At 38.9% G+C, this 20,287-nt stretch overlaps 1 protein-coding gene across 6 annotated transcripts in view; it reads right to left on the reverse strand.

Moving 5' to 3' along the window:
* The window catches only part of LOC106873243 (putative protocadherin beta-18), a 126,999-nt gene that overhangs the window by 53,735 nt on the left and 52,977 nt on the right, over positions 1-20,287 (reverse strand). For 2 of the 6 annotated variants that reach the window (XM_014920515.2, XM_014920516.2), the window contains exons 2-3: positions 12,361-14,801; positions 5,164-10,795 (exon numbers count right to left, since the gene is read on the reverse strand). In XM_014920515.2, coding sequence (XP_014776001.1) covers positions 10,613-10,795; positions 12,361-14,801 — 2,624 coding nt within the window. In that variant the 3' untranslated portion in view covers positions 5,164-10,612. Of the gene's footprint in view, positions 1-6; positions 282-1,118; positions 2,174-5,163; positions 10,796-12,360; positions 14,802-20,287 lie in introns of those variants that run through there. The other 4 variants (XM_014920519.2, XM_014920520.2, XM_014920517.2 and 1 more) reach the window with 4 other exon arrangements.

Consider the following 20,287-nt stretch of genomic DNA (forward strand, 5'->3'; position numbering starts at 1 on the left):
AAGACAACATTTTAGGTGATGTGTCTTTCTCCATTCAAAACAATGGGGTGTGATTTGAGGACAATTTGACTGCCGTTTCCAGCAGATCTGCCCACATAGAAGTGCTGTTGCCAAAGCTGATGACCAGAGATTAAGCAACAACAACAACAACACCACTACCGCCAACACTAACCCTACACCCTCGACTGCCACCGTCGCCATGACCACAACCACCACCACCACTACCACCACCACCACCAACACCACCACTACTACCAACACCAACACCACCACCACCACCGCTGTAAAAAATAATAGAGAAAACAAAGGGAAAAACAAAATGTTGTTTTGGTGTCCAAATGTGGGGCGGGGGGAAGGTTTTTGTCATGGTTTCTGGACACAAAAACCACAAGAACAACAAAAAAAATACAACAAAGAAATAACGAAAACAACATGTGTGGATGTGTGTGTGCGTGTGTGGATCTGGATGTATGTTAATGGGGGGGTTGAGGAGTAAGAATAGGAGGTGGAGGAGGAGGAGGGGAAACAGGCAGGTTAAAAAAAGAAAAAAAAGAGGGGGATGTGTAGTGAGTGTGCTATGTGGGGGGAAGGAGATAGGAAGATGAAAGAGGAAGGAACAGGGGTGGGGGTAGAGATGAATATATGAATGAAAGGGTTGGATGAATGAAAAGGGTTGGATGTATAAAAAAGAGAAGTCTTGGGACTTATTGCTATAGACTAAACCTTACTAGAGAAACCCACTAGTGTTTAGGTGGATTCTGCCTACGGTCACCAAGGTGTCACCTTCTAAAGGATCACACTTTGGGAAAACAATGTCTTCTTTTTAAATTTATTTTTGGGGTTTATTATTAGTATTATTAACATTTTTTTGTATTTTTGTTTAATTTTCTTTTTTTTTAATATGTGTGTTTATTTCTTTACATGACAATATATAAAAAGAATGGAAACCATGGAATTTGAAACCTTCAAAGCTAGACTTAAATAATGATAGAATTCTTCTGCACTATGTTGGTCTTGTTTAATAAGGGCAGGAAATGAAATGGCATATTAGACAACAGCAACAGAAATAACAACATCAACAGTTATAATAATAATAATAATAATAGTAATAATAATAATAATAATAATAATGATAATAATGATAATAATAATGGCAACAATATCACATGAGTGATAACTGCTTGGTCAGGCATGACTATTAGCAATCAGTCAAGCGTGACTTGTAATGATGTATACAGGGTCTCAAGGAAGAAACATTGAGCTTTTAGTTAACAAAAGTTCAGCAGGGTGTGGGGTTGCCAAAGAGGTTTTTGGGGGTATGTAGGAAGCTGACATGACAGTATGGGTATAAGGGTGGGTAAGGAAGCTTGCATTTTGCCACAGTTTCATTGGAACAAAATAAACACCCTGTGAAGCCAATGAATTTGAAGTTTAAAAACCAAAACACCTCAGTTGGCAACGATCTCTAATATGAAAGGTTTATGGTAAATAAAACAATTTTCCCATGAAAAACAATTTGTTTCTTCCCCCCCCCCCCTGGGGTCTACCCAAGGAACATTAAAACAATATCGACTTATTCAGTTCTTTGCAAAACAACTTATCTTATCAAGGATATATTATAAAACAATTTATATTCCCAGGTGTTTATTTAAAACAACTCATATGTCCCTTGCAGGTTAATAATATTAAAACAACTAATGCTTCACAGGGTTTCCTGTAAAACAAATTATGTCACTAGGGGTTAATTATTTTAAAAACAATCATATTTTAAAACAGCTTATGGTCCCAAGAGTTTGCTGTCTAACAACCCATGTCTCTAGGGGTCAATTATATTAAACAACTCAGATTATATTCTCAAGGGTGTGTTTTGAAACAAGTTACGTTCCCAAGGTTTTGTTCTTAAACAACTTCTGTGATCCTATGGGGTAAATATATTAAACACTTATGTCCCCAAGGGTCTCTAATAAAAGCCCCTCATGAAGGTTCATTATATAATAATGCATATCCCCAATGGTTTGGGATTAAAAAAAATAGGGAGATGTGTGAATGAATAATGGTGGGTGGCCATGTTAGGATTTATCGTTGAATGTCAGGGTATTTTGTCATTTCTGATGGGGATTTGTTAAACAGGATTGCAGACAGAGCCTTATTTTTTCGAAGTCCTTGTTGGAAGCTGAAAAAAAAGAGAAAAACGTTAAGAAGTCCTCCATTGAAAAAAACTGTTTTCAAGTGAAGAAAACTCCAAACTACCCCATGGTACTCCATGGTACTCCATGGTACACTATATCATAATCTAACACGGGGTATTATAATCACAGCAGAGTGTATTGTGCTACAGCATACAATAGCATACCATGCCATACCATACCATACTGCATGATATCATGTCATACCATTATATATCACACCATGGGGCCATGCCATAAACATACCTCACTAAAGAATACATCAGCAGAACCTTGTACAAATACGGTTTCACCTACATACACTCACATATATACACATACATGTACACACAGGCACACATGCACACACAAGTTTAAGAAAATTGATCTTTGTTACTTTCATCAATAAATAATCTAGCCTTTTGACTAACTACAAACTCATTGTACTGTAGTAAATGGTCAAGTATTCCACAGCCATATATATAGGTGCTCTGAATGTAATCTTCTCACAGTATCAATATGACAGAGTGTGTCACAAATTTAACCATTTCATTTGCAAGTAGAGTCCATCCAGAGGGCTTCCCCATTGTTTCCTTACTCCGTGTTTCGCTTACAACAGTTGGGTATGACCAGAGACATACATATATTATACATACATACATATATATATATATATATATATATATATATATATATATATATAATATATACATTTCCACATGCACACACATATATATGCACGTGTATATATACAAAGTGGCTATAGTGAAATGCTGGCCTTCAAATTGAAATGAGCAATTTGTACCAAATGCCGAGGCCTATTGTCAAAGCACGTGATATTATTGCACAACAATGCACACCCACATACGGCCACTCTCAGTGCTGAAACCATTGGAAAAATTGAGTTTCAAGTTGCTGGAACACCCGGGGACAATCCAGATTTCAACCGTTCTGGCTATCACCTCTTTGAGCGACTCAAACATCCTTTACAAGATGGATGAAGAAGAGTAAGAAGCAGTGCATAGATGGCAGCACGATCAGCCATAAACCTTTTTCTCTGATGGAAGATGCCAGTTTGTGATCTGCTGGAAGAACTGAATCGAAAAGCCAAACGACGATGTTGCTCTCTTTTTACCCCTCACCTAGATAAATGTTGGGACAACAATGAGATGACCATCACCTCCAAAAGTAGTGCAACTCTACACTTGCTCATCATCACAAATCTTTTGCTAGATCAATGCTGACCCAAGACTGAAGTCGCTCATCCTTTTGAAGGGCTCCCTTTTTTTTTTTTTTTTTTGCTCTCCTGGGTTTTTTTCTAGTAATTCCCTTCACCTCTGGCGGGTAGGTGATTGGGGCAGGGGGTGGGAAGTGCCAGTTTGGCTGCTGACCACCCCTCACCATCCGACTCAAATTGTACTGGATTGCGTTAACCACAGCAGCACTCAGAACACACACACATGCGTGCATTCATACACACACACACAAGGTCACCAGTGAGGTTGATGTGATATATATTTAGTTTGAACTTCTGAAGTTTAGTGTAGGTGTAAAAAAAAATCCTGGGGTAGGAAGGGACTTCCAAACAAATCTTAGTAGTGGGCAGAAAGGATCGGTTCCTTATTTAATTTGGGATGTGAGGGGTGCAGACAATAAATTAAGAGCAGGACTCTCATGGGGTTTGGGATGAGCAAACAGGGGTTTTATAAATTCACTGAACAAAATCAGGGGACAAGTGAGAAGGTTTAGTAGCAAGAGTTGATTAAAGGTGGATTAAGCCTGACTGAGCCAAACTTTGAAGAAAAGACTTCCAGTTATGGCTATCCCTGCTCTCTTCTAGCCACTTAACATATCTACAACTACCTTTGCCAGTGTGTCACTTCTCTTTGTCGACAGTAGAGAGTAATCAGAGAGTAATCTGAATTGATCCAACAGCTGTGTGGAGGCTGTAGGGGCTCCAACAGGCTCTGATTTCGGTCAGTAGTCAAAGCCACAGCACCATCCTATATACATTATTAGCATGGCATGTGGGTCTTAGTAAAGGGTCAGAAGGTGGCCAGCAAGTGGCTAGTAAATGGTCACTAAATGGTCAGTAAGTGATCAGTCGGTGGTTAGTAGGTGGTCAATAACTGAAGCAATTTCTGACACTGAAGAAGCAACCTGTTCTCTGGGATGTGCATCAATCCATTGATGATGGATGAACTCCACAACTTTGATTGGCTTTCATGTTTGCAGATGGCTAATGAGATCAATTCTGGCCCTGATATAATAATGATTACATGTAGCATACATGTGACTGATGGTTTCATTTGAGGTTTTGGTTAACCAGACTCTGTGAAATATACCTTTACTTTCTGCTGCCTGAAGGCATGTCTCTTGTGAAGATTTAACGCCCTTTACAATTGACTGGGGATGCACAATAGGGGACCATTATGAGCCAGCAGTTTCTAGGATTCTGTCTTTCAATATTACAAAAGCCTATCCTCCTTCCGTGTTTCTTCTGGCCATAACTCGCCTTCCTCTTCTCTACATCAAATTCCTCACAATGGAATTATTTCGGTGTGACATATTGTGCATCCAGATGATGTCATTGGTCCAACTAAGCTGGTTCTTTTGCAACCAAAGTATTGAGGAATTCCAGCTATGGGAGCACTTCTATGCTTGGAACCTTGCCCTGCCATTTATTGTGGGATTGTCTGTGAAGACACGGAATAGAAGTGTAGAATTTGAGGAAACAGATGGTAGTTTGTGTCAGCAGAAAGTAAGAGAAATTATTGAAACTTTGGAAGAGATTGAATAGCACGAAGAAGGAAGGAAATAGAAACTTCTGGGGACACAATTTGTTTTTGTTTTTTTTTCAGGGAGAAAATAAATATCAAGTAGTGATGAAAGATATAAATATATATACAGGAAGAGGTTATTGTTTGAGATATGTTTCTGGTAATGTTATTAAGGGGGTAGCGGCCATGAGGAAACAAAAGAATCACAAGGACTAGCATTGGTAGTGACATTAAAGATTTTATTTCAGTTATTTTTCTGTCAAGACAAGGGAGGGGTTTGTGTGACTGTTTCTCAATCTGGGTTTCAGTCTTTGTTCTGCTGTAGAAAAAAAAATGTGGTCCAGAAGATATTAGATACTTTTGAGTTTGATAACATTTGTAATAGATATTTCTGAGTGTGATAACATGTATATTACATACTGATTTCTACCATAGGCACAAGGCTTGACATTTTAATGGGGAGGGTGGATTAAACGAAGATCATTACATGACTGGTATTTTATAAATCAAGCTGCTGGGAAGGAGGAATATCCAAATAGACCTCAGCAGGATTTGAACTTGGAACATAAAGGGCCAAAACAAAATACCACAGGGCACTTTATTTGATGTTCTAACAATTTCAGCCAAGCCATTCTATATACTAAGGAATAAATAGCAAAGAAATAAAGTTGTGTTATGTGAGGGACAACTTGATATTTCTAGGGGACAAACAGTGACAAAGCATTGACTATTGGCTGGAACAGGCTACAGCAGCCACACCTAGTGGACGACAAAGGAGGTAGTTTCAGAACAAGGAATAGAAATTGGAAGGAATTAGGTAAGAAGGGACTAAATCTAACATCTTGGAGATAAATATTTGATACATTTCAGCTGAGTGTTGGTAAGGATGAGGAGCAGCACATGGCTAAGGGGTCAGAAACTGGAAGGAGATGGGAATGATGATGCTGTTTGCTAATGTTATATATTATGGGGTAGTTGGGGGACTAAACACTATGCCAGGGGCAGAGTGGGACTACGGGAGTCATTTCTCTGGAAGAACATTGGTGGAGCAAGGGGAAATGGTGAATGTGAGAGTGTTACTATGAGGAGTTTCACAACAATGTGTATTAATTAGGCAGGGAGATAATGGAAAATAATGAGTGATGTGATTAATGATTGATCAACTTTAATGATAACAAGAAACAATGAAAGTACGAAGACAGTTTGACTGACATACGATGATATTCCTTTCACTGGTGAAGAAGTTTCACATCATAACAATGGGGTTTTAAGTTCAGTCCCACTGAGGGGCACCTTAAACAAGTATCTTCTTTCATAGCTTTGCACCAACCAAAATCTTGTGTGGAATTTGGTCAGCGAAAACTGTGTAGAAGCCAACCAAGAGAATTATTCCTTTTCTTGGGTGGTTTAATACCACTAGTGGCCTTCTAGCAGAGTGTGTGCCAGCATTTGGGTAAGGTTCCTATCCACCCTTGCCCATCATGCTCTGAGGCCATACATATGCTCTCGGGCAGTTCCTGCCTTTTCTATCTAAACCAAATAATAATAATAATAATAATAATAATAACAGCTTGTTCCAGAAGGTGTTTGTAGAACTGATTAGTACAAAGCAGGTACCAACTGGTAGGGGTGGGATGGGGTAAATACTGGACCCAAATCACAAGATTAAACAATAAAGGTATTTAAAGTGGGAAAATAATAGTGGACGGCAGAAGTGGGTTCAATATCACAGAATGTCGGTTATATTACTGTACGTCAATGGAAATATATATTTGGTGGAACAACATTTATAGAAATTAGGGAATTGAAAACATTCAGCATAGAAGTGACCTTTGACTTGGTCCTTTAACAATGTAAAACAACAAGAATACATTAAAGGGTGGGTTGGATGGGAAACAGTTAAAACCAGGAGGACAAAGGTCAACAAAAGTCAGTATGGAATTTAATAGAGGGACAATTAATTGCCCCTTTTTCTTCATCCTAATACTGAATACAACCACATGGAGGTTCAGAATATAATGCAGGGGGGTGACTATGGGGGCAGCATTTCTAGCTAGGTTCAGTTCATTGTTGTAGGGGACACAACCACTTTGGGATTCAGGGTTGGAAGACAAGGAGAACTTCTGAACGCTGATGGAATTGGTTATGCAGAAGGTGCAACGGGACAAACAGAAAGAGTGCATCAGATGCACCAACAGAAAATACCAGCAACAATGATGCACTTTTGAACCAGGTCAAAGGTGAACGCCAAATGGCAAGACACATTTACAAATGTGGGGTCTAATAGAAGAATCAACAAAAGAAGTAAATGAAGATGATAACAACAACAATGATGATGATGATGATGATGATGACAATGACGATGCAATGACTGTGTTAATGTTGTTTATGATGATGATGATGATAATTGCAATGGTGATGACAATGACAATAGTGATGATGATGATCATGTCGATGATGATGATGATGATGGGGTTCTTAACTGGTCATATAGTATGAGGTAACCGTACACAACTGCAGAGTGTCCTCCTTCACTCACTCCAATGTTTGTTATTACAATAGGACTGTGGAGTGCGCACTTATACTCCACTCCAATTTTGGATACTTCTATACAACTTACAGAGTACGTACTTCCACTCAAATGTTTGTTATTTGCATGGGACCCAAAAGTGAAAGAGCAGCAATTGGGGCTATTACTGTTGTTTAGCCCCTGGTCAGCACTGATTAAACTTATTTACAAAGACATTCCAACCACGACCATTTCCTGTGGCTGCTGTTTGATAGAAACGAGGCCACCATTCCTATCATGTCATTGGAGCTCCCTGATGGATTTGTTGCTGATCACCATTGGTCAGCTCTGGTCAAGCAGAACCATGTTACTGTGCAGGGACCACTAAAGGAACTCTTACGATTCCACTTTAACAAGGGGCCATTGACAGACACAATTTGTGTTAACCACAGATTAGAGTATGTTTGTGTGTGTGTGGACATATATACGTATGTATGTATGTATGTATGTATGTATGTATGTATGTATGTATGTATGTATGGAGCAATCAGCTGTAATGATGTGATGTCATAGGAGCTGAGGTTGCCATTCATGAGATAAATGGTATAAAAAACAAAACCAAGAGTATGGCAATGACAGTTGACATAAAAGAGTATCCAGAGTTTGGTAGCAAGTTAGTTGTAGGAATGTTTTGTTTTGTTTTTTTTTTCTCTTTTTTTTTAAAAAAAAAATGTTTGTAATTAAAAATGTCAGCAGATAACTACAATTAGAAACAGAATAAGGAACAACAACAGCAGTCTTTTTTTTCTTTTCCTCCCACATGGTATTGACCCTGAACCTTTGGGATCACTTCTGCCCAATTTAAAAAAACCCGTCACACTAAACCTACAAGTGGTTCAGTCGGTATTAAATATTTATAAAATAAACATTAATTAGCTAATTAAAAATAATTATTTAATAAGGAAAAGACCATATTAATTAAAAGACTAACAGTTATTTCAGCAAGCAGGCCACATAACTCAGACAAGTTCCAGTCTTATTAGACCTTATAATGTAGTCATTAGAATATCACATAAAAATTTGACATTAGTTCCTCCCTTTTATACTCTATCAAGGCTTGACAATACCTTTCATCCAACAAGTGATTAATAAAATATATACCAGTCATATACTGAGGGAAACACACCAACAATACCATCATCGCACCCCCACCAAAATTTGTGGTCTTGTTATAAAATGTTAAAATCAATATTATAATTATTGTTATTGAGTGAGAGAGCAGTGCATGCCATCAAAAGGACACTGGTGTACAAACATATGAAGCCCAAGGTACCCATCATAACTACCCGTCTGATAAGGGGTACACCAGGCACATGCATCACAACCATATGTGTGTGACATAGTGACCTCATATCAAGATAAACAGCACACATGACTTTGCAGTTGGGGGGGGGGGGGCTCTCTTAAAATTTTCTTCAGGTTGAATAGACCATCTCACTCAAAAGATTCCTGAAGGAGGGTTGTTTTAGGATGTTGAATAAAACACCCATGTTTCCAGAGGTGAATTATTCAAACCCCAAAGAATTCTTCTCAACACATGGCTATGATGCTCCCCCCACTACTTCTGCTTGTGATCAGAGATACACATATCATCAGCCACTAGGGGACACTCTACTGGTTAGGGTCAAACAACTGACAAGAAATTCTGTGGGGTTAAGCAGAATATTTGCTGTAGCCCATCTTTTATGCCAAGAAATGTACAGGATAACACTTCAAATCAATTAAGGATGAGAAGTCATGAGAGCCATTGCCTGGTTCTGCATCAGGACATTTCTTCTTCTTCTTCTTCTTATTATTATCATCATTGTATTGCATTGTATCACATCACTACAATACTCTGAGATCAATTTCCACCATGTCTGATTCCCTTTCTACCCTTCCAGGTTCAAGAAAATAGAACTCAATTGAATTCTGGGATTGATTCAATTAACTGATTCCCTCACTGTCAACCAATTCATGTCAGTACATTAAGAATCATTATTCATCCAAATATTTTTGCATCATTGAAGATTTAGTGGTTGTAATTGTCCAACTTTACATTCTTTGTATAAACATTTCTTAATTCCGTCTGTCATCTTTTGCTTTCTTTCTTTCGGTTTTGTTTTCAAATAATTCATAGTGAGTCAAATAAAATAAGATGGAGTTTTTAAAGAATTTTTACTAATCCCAGAAGATAAAAGATAAGGAGTCAACCAACTATTTCAAGCAACAAAATTAAATTTTATGTACACACACACACATATATGCATGCACATATGCACACACACACAAATATATATATATATACACAAATACGTATACATATATATGAACTTTGATGATGTGAAGATCCAATTAACACCTCAAGCTAGAATTATATAATTCATCTTTTTATTCAACACTGACACCGATGTACGAATGATCCACAGCCTGGTTTCCTTAACCTGGAACCACAAAGGCACGAGTTTAAAGACCATAAATAAAGGACATACCTATAACTGAACAAAGTGTCTCCATCGTAACATATACTTATTTTTTGAAATAATTGTTGGGGCGGGGGACAAGATAGAATTAAAGACATCATCCGCCACCCCCTTTTCACTAATCTCCCTCTAACACATTGACTTGTAACAAAAGTATAAGACCACACAGTTTTTGTTATTGTGGGCAGCTTTTGGTAATCAAATTTAACCCCAATATATATCTGGTATTTATTCATAGTAGTGATGTTGGAACAGAGAAAGGTATGTCAACCATGATGTTAAAATATTAACCAAGAAACGAGCTTGTTGTTGATGTTGTTTGTGTTGTTGCTGTTGTTGTTATTGTTGCCTTTATTGTTGTTGTAGTTGTTTCAATTGTTGTTGTTGTTGTTGTTGTTCAGGTATTTAATAGATGAATATCACCCAGTTCTTTGTTGTCTTGAAGTGTCGTCTGAAACTGTCCAGTTTTTTAAATTTTTTTATCACCAACAGACCAGGTCAGGTTGAGACAGAGTCTTTTTTCAGTAGTAGTAGTAGTAGTAGTAGTAGTAGTAGTAGTAGTGTTAGTAGTAGTTGTTGTTGTTGGTGGTGTTGGTGTTGTTGATATTGTAGTTAAGTAAGCTCAGTCAGTTTCGGTCAAACTGACCGATGGAAGGGAAGTAGGAACCTACTATGGAACGTCTTGGAAAGTTGGTCACTTGTATTCCATGGTTTTACCAGCAACGGGCAGGGATAGGTTGCTGCCGAGTCTAGCTTGTGGTAGATGGTTGTTGTTGTGGTTGAAGTTGGGTAGCCCCGGTCAGCCCTGCTCAAGTAGACCTGTGGTGGGTAAAACACTGGAGTAAGTCTGACCTACCTCATCACAGATGCCCTACCCATAATATATACATACTCCACACACACACATACACCAACACTGCATTCATCATCATCATCACCACCACCACCACCACCACTACCATCACCACCAGCACCAGCACCACCACCATCACCATCATCATCATCATTGCCATTTCTGGATTCCCAAATGAATTCGAGTGGATCTGTTCCACACAGTATATTGTATGCAATAGTTGTAGAAAGTCCCACCACCATCTTCTATAAACAAGCACTCTCTCTTTCACATTCTCTCTTCTCTCTCTCTCTCTCTCTTTCTTCAGTCCTTATATGTAATTGAAGTCTTCGTACAGGTGGAACATTGCTTGCAAAGGTGCAAAATGGTTCACACCAGAGAAAAACTGCTCACGCAGGTGCAACATTGTTTACAGAGGTGCCACATTGCTCATACAGGTGGAAAATTACTCATACAGGTGCAACATTGTTCACACAGGTGGACCATTGCTCACATAGGTGCAACATTGCTCACACAGTGCACAGGTGCAACATTGCTCAAAAAGGTGGGACAGACCACACAAAGGTGTAACATTCATTGTGCATATCTAACATTCTCAACAACAGTGCAACTGGCTCCACACACCTATGACATCATTCACAGGTGTGTGACTGTCTACATTCCTACCCAGGTCATCACACAGGTGTGACTGTCTCCACGCAGAATGGTTTATATCCACACATGTTTGACATTCTCCAAGCAACTGCAGCATTACCATAAGTAAAGGGTCTCAATATAGCTGTGTAACCTGTTACAGGTGTGTCCCTTGTCACACAGGTGTAACAATTCTCATATGGGTGTGAATCACAACACAGATTTTTTTAACCCAACAACACTAAATGCTGCCAACACGTTTGTACCCCTATAAAATCCCACATTTACAATATATAAGGCAGATTGGCAGAGATGTTAGAGCACTGGATAACATGCCTTGTGGTATTTCTTTCAACTCTTTATGTTCTGAGTTCAAACCCCACCAAAGTAAGTTTTGCCTTTCATCCGTTCAGGACCGATAACGATACACTAAATCCTGTAGAATGAGTTGGAGAAACTGTTAGAGGATGGGACATGATACCTTGTGGTATTTGATCCCTCCCTCTGTGTTCTGACAGCAACACATGTGACCACACACTAGTACCAACCTGTATCAACTTTTCCCTTGTATAAACATCGGTGATGAAGAGGGGTGGATGGGGGGGGAGACTTGTATGTTTGGACAACTGACCGTCTTCCGCACAAAATATTCTCCAGGCTTGCACACGCATGTGTTGGGGCATGGTATACCTTGACCAATGGAAACCCCATAGAGATACACATTTACTCAACAACAACAACTCACGTCTATTTCTGGCAAGTTGTCCTCGATCTCACAATACAATCTACAAAGATATCTTGCAAAAGCTCATAGTCACCAGTCTCAAATACTGCAACACTTCAGGCCATAACAAGCTTATTATTGATATCACAACAAACTACTGAAGACATCACTTACCAGTAAAACTGAAGGGGGCCTTCTTTCTGTAGTAGAGGTAGTCCATTCACTTTGGGACTCGTACTGAGGGTAAAAACCACTTTTTGATTCCATAAATTGTGTATTTCTGTTCCTCATTTCGGTTGATTGTCTTGTTTGGGTTCTTGTTGTGGCTACAGGTTTCTTAGTTGTGCAGGTATAATGACTTTTCTCTCTGTCGGAGCTGATTTCTGTAATGTACTGTGTACCTCGGTCGTTATTACACCTCACCACACACAGTGTGATGGACACCACTACGGCTACTGACACTATTACTGCTGCTGTTACAATAACGATGACCCAGGTCAAGTTGATCATGTTGTCAGATTGTGACTGGAAATTCTTCAGGGCTGGAGATGTTTTGTTGCTGACGGTCAGCGTTAAAGATAATGTTACTCTGGCTGTCAGAGCCGGTGTGCCACTGTCTCTGACAGTGATCTGTAGTTTGTAAGTACCAGCATCATTTTGGTAAACTGTTCGAGCAAAAGACAGCGCCCCAGAATAAGGGTTTACTGTGAAGAGCTGTTTGTTGTTTCCTCCAAGAATTTCATACTGAAGGAACGCATTTAAATGACTGTCCCTGTCTGAAGCCCTTAAAACAGCAATCTCTTTTTTACTTTGGGGATGATAGTGTACATCAAGGCTGAAAGGGTCCGAACTAGGGAAGGTGAAATAAGGGGCATTATCATTCTCATCTAAAACCTCAACAATCACATTGGCTGTGTTATTTAATGAAGGATTCCCGTTGTCTTTGACAAATACTTGGAACTTATAAACATTCTGTTGTTCTCTATCCAGTGGTATAGTGGTTGAGATAAAACCATAATCAGTTATCTGGAATGGTATCACATGTTTGCTGGTACTCAGCAGAGAAAAAGTCAGTTGACCTCCAGCTCCCATATCAGGGTCAGTAGCATTTATAAAACCAATGGGAAAGTTTGTTTTCCCATTTTCATAAGTCAGGAATTTAAAAGATTCTTTTGTAAATTGTGGCTGGACATCGTTGACATCCATCACTTCAATGGAGAACTGTCTCTGAGTCTGTAAAGGAGGGGACCCTTTGTCTTCGCAAGAAATTGTTATGTCATACCTATCTTGTTTCTCTCTGTCAACAGATTTCTTTAACGTAATTTTATATTCTTTTAAACTTAAATCTAAAAGAAGGAACTTATCATGGTGTAGGCTACATTCCACCTCACCGTTCTGTCCAATATCATTGTCAATAATACTGACATAAGCTATGTAACTGCCGACTTTGATTCCTTCAGAAATGGCTGCTGTATTCTCTTTTATCTGAGTGACAAAGTTGACATCTATTTCTGGTGCCATGTTGTGTTGGTTAATGACATTTACCAAAACCATGGCTATGGAACTGAGAGGAGCACTGCCACCATCTGTGGCTCGTACAAACAATTCATAAGTCTTTTTATGTTCCGCTCTAAGATCCTTTTGTAAAAATATCTCACCTGTATCTCGATTGAGTCTAAAGTAAGATTTCACACTTTCAGGTGTTTCAGAACTAAACTGGTATGACACTTTACCATTCTCTCCAGAATCAAGATCTCTTGCGGACAACATTAAAATTGCCCCATTTCTCTGGTGAGTATTCTTTACAGAAACATTGAAAATATCTCGACTGAAGACAGGCGGATTGTCATTGACATCTGTCACAGTTATATGAACATCTAAGACACCTTGTTTTGGAGGGTAACCTCCATCTTTGGCAATTATTTGTACATTGTAAGAGTCTCTGACCTCACGGTCTAATGTTTTCATCAGAACTATACCTAACTCAGAAGTTCCTGTTATTCGTTTAATTACTGACAGTGTAAAAGGTTCTTTTTCTTCCATTTTAAGTTGGTATGTAATTTTGGAATATTGAACCCCAATATCCTTGTCAATAGCATTTGGAATAGAAATCTTCATTCCTTCCTTGTCCCCTTCAGAGAACTGGATGTTGGCAAACTTTTCAGGAAATTCAGGTCGGTTATCATTAACATCTTGTATGACAACTTTAATCTTCAGTACTTTCATAAAAGTTTCAGCTTTTCGAACTGCCACTTTGACTATTTTGGAACATTCCATTTTATATGAACACAGGGACTCAGCATCTAGTGATTGTGCTGTGTGCAGTTTACCTTTCTTGGTCACATTGAACAAGCGGAAACTGTCTGACAGTCTTTGTTCCAACTGGCTGAACGTTATAAGATTGTGATCTTGGAATGGTATTTTGTCCATCAAGTGTAAGTCTGTAGCGATGTCTCCCACATACGCTCCAGGTCCCTTCCCTTCTTCCACATGGTAGGTAATGTCTACACAGAGGCAGCAGTGAAGAACCAAGGAAAGTATTGCCGCTGTGTGAAGGACATCTTTTCTTTTTATTCTCTTCATCACTAAAAAATTGGTCAATGAACAAAAGCATTCTGAAATGAAAGAAGAAATCAACCGTTAGTCACCGATAATGTCAACAATGGCATAAAAGGTAAGCAATAACAGGAATTTGTTTAAGAGTCATAACAACAACACCAGAGAGACATTAAGGGACTGTCAAAGCAATACTATAGAGTCTGTCAACAACTAAAGGGTCATTCTATCTGAAAGTGATCCCTGGTGAAAAATTGTTTAAGAGCTATAACATGATAATAGATATAGGGGCCGGTCGACAAGTATAGCACTTACACAGTGTACCTATTCGTTTGGATCACCAGTGAACTAAACCCCTCATATTCTATATATATATATATATAGAATATGAGGGGTACAGCATAAGTTTCAACCCATCTGTCTGGGTCTCATCAGGTACACCAATAAAGATTTAAGACCAAATCCATCTCCTGTTAAGTAATATATATATATATATATATATATATATAATATTGTACAATACAAATAAGGTGATATTTTTTCAAATGCAGAATTGCCATGTTAATGGTCAATTGAACTGCTAGAAATAGCATCCAAATTTGAGGTGAGGGGTGAAAAGAATACAGTGGTTAATGCTGTCCTAACTGTAAATCATGTCTTAATGACATGGTGGCCAGGATAGGTATGTCGTTGATCATACAGCAAGTTGGTCAGGACAGACCAGCTACTAAACAACACCAATAACAAAACTTGCTACTAATACTACTATAATTATAGCTGCTACCACTACTACTGCTACTGCTACTAATAATACTACAGCAGCAGTACACACACATCTATACACATAAGCACACATACACAGACATAAATACTTGCTGCTGCTACTACAGAGACAGACAGACAGACAGACAGACAGAATATCCAGTAAGAGAGGAGGGAGGGAGGAGGCTGGCTGGCACAACAACAAACAAACAACAGTCTTCATGGTAATCAATATAAAATCTCATTGCATATTTACTGACAATATCACACAATATCATAGCATCTCCCATCCTCCTAACTTTACTCTTACTGCAATATAGCAACTCTCTCTCTCTCTCTTTCTTTTTCTCTCTTAATAACTCATATACTAGCTATTTGCCTCTCTCTCTCTCTCTCTCTCCCTATCTATCTATCAGTCTGTCTGTCTGTCTATCTACCTACCTATCGATCTATGTCTATCTATTAATCTTTCTTTCCCTTCATATATATATATATATATATATCATCATCATCATATGTATATACACACACACACACCCACTCACACACATGCACGCGTGCATATATATCCTTCCATATATGACATGTCCTTGCATTGGTGCTCATTTCCTCCCTTCATTTGACAACAAGTGTCAGTTTGCTTATGTCCCCATAACTTAGCAGTTTGGCAAAAGAGACTGATAGATATTTACATACAGAGGTTGATTTGTTTTATGAAACCTGTTAAAGTAGTGCTCCAGCATGGCTACAATCTACTGAAACAAGTAAAATATAAAAGATTTTATATCTATCTATATGTATGTATGTGTGTGTATGTATGTATGTGTATATATATGTGTGCGTGTGTGTATATATATATATATATATATATATATATATATATATATATATAAATAAAACTGTGTATATGAAGTAAGTAGAAGAGAAGCTGGACATGGTGAGATATATTAATCCAAGGCAGAAGAAAGTTTGTCCATGTTTTAAGAAGTAAGGAGAAGGGTGAGGTGGTGAAGTGGACCGGAGGAGAGAATGGAGATGTTGTTGGAGAGAAGTGGGGTAAAATAATGGTCACAGGTAGTTTTACTGGCAGCAGACAGAAAGAAGCATGAAAGTGCTGTTAGAGGAGGCCGTTGAATGTAGAACATGCATGGGTGAGAGAGGGACAAGTAGAAGCAGACCAGAGAGCAGCCATTCAGGAAGACGGTTGTATGGTTTATCAAATGTGGTTAAGACTGAGAAATCCAGTGAGACAGATGGTCCACCAGGGATTATTGTTGAAAGGATTGAGGTAAAGTAATGCTAGTCACAAGTATAGTCAGTGAAGGTTAGTGCCTCCAGTGACACGGACAGGGTGTTAAAGTTGAGAGATATAATTCCAGAGGAACCAAACTGTTTGGTTAAGTTATAAAACACTGAGAAAGAATTAGCTGAGGAGAGATGCAGCTTGGAAGGATTGCTACTACTAATGTCTTCCTAGTGATAGAAGTGAAGAAGAAGCATTTAGCTGGATCCTAGCCCGATCATTTGTTGGGCTGCAGAAGGCTTTTGACACAGTTCAATACCCTGCAACCTGATAGATGCTTAGGAAACTGAGGGGAAATGAATATCCTGGGAGAACTGTACAAGCCATGTTCAGCAACACACTCAGCAAGGTGAGAATTAGCAAGACAATGAATTTAACCTTCAGGTAGCGGGTCCATCAGGGCTTAATTCTTATCCCCCTCCCGTGTATTAAAGTTCTCCAAGCCAGCTTTGCATAGGAACTTTTGTATGCTGAGGAATAAGTTCTGACAGGTGAATGAGTAGAGGATTTAAAGAGAAGGAAGCAAAATCTAGGATAAAGGCACTTTAGGACAAAATTAACAAATCCTTAAGTTTTAGTAAGAAAGAAAGAAAGAAAGGCAGGATTCTGCTCGCATCAAGTAGCAAGATGTGGGCTTTGGATGCAGAAGATTTGCACTGACAAAGAAGAAATGAAGAAAAGACGTGTAATGTTAGATGAAGAAGAGAACAGAGATGAGAGGACGGCTGGATGTGAGATACAGTGTGGAAGAGAGAAGATTGCAGTCATACTGCTTAATATGGTGAAGTAATCAATAGATGAGGTTTATTGATATCTTGGTAGAAAGGATAATAGTCAGTGTTGTTGTTGTTGTGTTGCATGTTGCAGAGCAAAGTGTTTGGTATGAAGGCCAAGGATGGGAATGGCTTTTAGGAACTCACGAAAGAAACGACAAAGAATCAGGGAAAGAATTGGTGGCACACAGTGAAGGAGAAGAACCCTCCACCAGTGCAAGCCAGGGCAGAATGGTTGCTAAGATATCGGTGGCAGTGGTGGTTGAGACATATACTATATCTACATTGGGGTCTCTCTTTCCCATCCTGTTCTTATCAGATCTCCATCTACTGCCCTCTATGTTACACTCTTCCCTCTTATTTCATTAATATACCTAACAACCTGTGTAATGAAAGATGGTGTTTGATCTGTCTGTATTTAATCCCTCCACCATCCACCCTCTATCACTCCCCCACCATCCACCCTTTATAGGTCTACTTCACTTCCACTATCCATCATTCTATCTCTCTTCCATCACAATGCCTGTGTAATTAAGAATTACAATGGATAGGCCCATATTCAATATCTCCAACCATCACCCTTCTCAAGTGCTACATGTCATTCTCTCTCCTGCCAGTGTCTCCCCCCACCCCACTCCAGTGACATTTTCCACTCTCACCATGGCCACCTCTATTGCTGTCCATTATCCACTTCCTCTTATAATCACCTTTTTTATAATTATCCCATAATGTTGCTCATGTTAGCTTTATATTCAATTTCCTTATTAACAACCAATGTGTACCCATCACTCTCTCTCTCTCTCGCTTTCGTTGGTCCCTTCTTTACCATTCTTATCCTCAGTATCCTGTCACACCCATACTCGTGCTCTCTGCTTTTGCCCATCAAACTCTTCTATTCGCATCCATGGTCACTTTTCCTTGAAAGAACAGAGACAATGTGAAGATAAAGAGATTCTTTAGTTGTGCAGAGAGCAAGACAACCTCTCTAGTGTTGGTGCCAAAATTAAAGACATCTGGTGAGAGACTGTAAAATAGTTGGTGTTAGGGAAGACAAGCCAGTCATAGAAACCATGTATGAGTGAGAAGTGGTCCCCCACCTATCTAAAAGGATAGAGACTCCAAAAAACAATGACTGGGACCAATCCAGCAGACCAGACTGGCGCCTGTATTGGTGTCCTGATTATAGCTCAATCTGTTGCATAACAACTGGCCAATGGCTAAACAACAACAATAGTGTTCATATCTGAGCTTGTTTCTGTCCATGGGATTATTGCCACCCACCTTATCCACTTGACCATTCCATCTTCCCCATACTACACAGTGAAAATCTGACATTTAACAAGTTAAGGAACTCTCCAATAAGAAAGACAAGATGAAGAAGGCCAGTAAATATACAACAGACATTAGCTGTTAATTTCCTGGAAATAATTACCAAGGAGCTGAGAGTAGGGGTTACATTCACAGGGGGGGATCTCTCTTCATCAGAGGGGGACATAGAGTCAGTTGAGAGAAGGGTGAGGTTGGTAGCTATCTGTCTATCTATCTAGATAAGCAGACAGACAGACTGATAGATAGGCATACAGATAGACAGACAGACAGAATGATAGATAGATTGATAGAGGGAAAGAGAGTACGACAGAGAAACGGATTTCTAAAAAGGGAAGGAAAGCATAAAAAGAAAGGAAGTGTGTGTGTGCGTGTGCATGGATGTGCATGTATGCGTGTGTTTTCAACAAGTCAAACAATGAAAACAAATAAGAAAGAAAGAAAGGTTTTGAGAAAATCTGGAGGAAGAAGGAGAGATGTTGATAGAAAAGAGAGAAGATATGATGTGGAGTTAGAAGGAAGGTTAAAGAAAGCGGAAGAGATAGATTTGAATGTTATCATCGAAAGAGAGAGAGAGAAAGAAAAAGAGTATGTGTGTGAGAAAAAGAGAGAGAGCCAGAGAAAGGAGAGTTTATGAGAGAAAATAGAGCAGAAACAAGATGGCCGACAGTCTGCTGCTTTCAGCGACATAAAGCCGTCGTCCATAACAGAGGCCGACTCTTTTTTCAGATCCAAACTCCAATAAGCAAAGTGAAATGCTCTCCGTATCACACACACAGACACAGATGCTGTAGTAAACACCATGTCTGTTGTTTATTAATGTACGACTAATGCATCATTCACGTGTGACTACTACAACATCCCAAGCCATATTAAATGTCGATATTTCAGTAGAGGAGATGGCTGCCTTATACACCACCTTGCAAAGAAAAAAACACCATCTTTGATGAACCAATGACAACACTTGTATGTGCTTGCTCAACCTGCTAAAAATAACACTGAAATCTTCTTCAAAATCACACTCTACAGTCTTAGAAGTGGGATGACAGTTTAATAATGTAGACTTAAATGATATTTGTAAAAAAGAAGAGATAGTCATGGCTGGAACATTCTAAACAGAAATCTTTTGGATCAGGGATGGCTTAGGGTTAAAAAGCACCAATATATGTATGTATGTGTATGTGTGTGTGTGTGTGTGTGTGTGTGTGTGTCTGTGTCTGTGTGTCAAGAACTGTATGTTCTTCACTAAATATAATACATCTAATACACCAATGTTTAAATATTTAAGTTACACTTTATGTCGTGTTGTGTGTGTGTGTGTGTGTGTAATATGTGTAAACCAATTACATACATATGAGTGCTTCCCACACACAGAAACCAC

Source organism: Octopus bimaculoides, chromosome 14 (assembly GCF_001194135.2).
Source record: "Octopus bimaculoides isolate UCB-OBI-ISO-001 chromosome 14, ASM119413v2, whole genome shotgun sequence".
Taxonomy (NCBI): domain Eukaryota; kingdom Metazoa; phylum Mollusca; class Cephalopoda; order Octopoda; family Octopodidae; genus Octopus; species Octopus bimaculoides.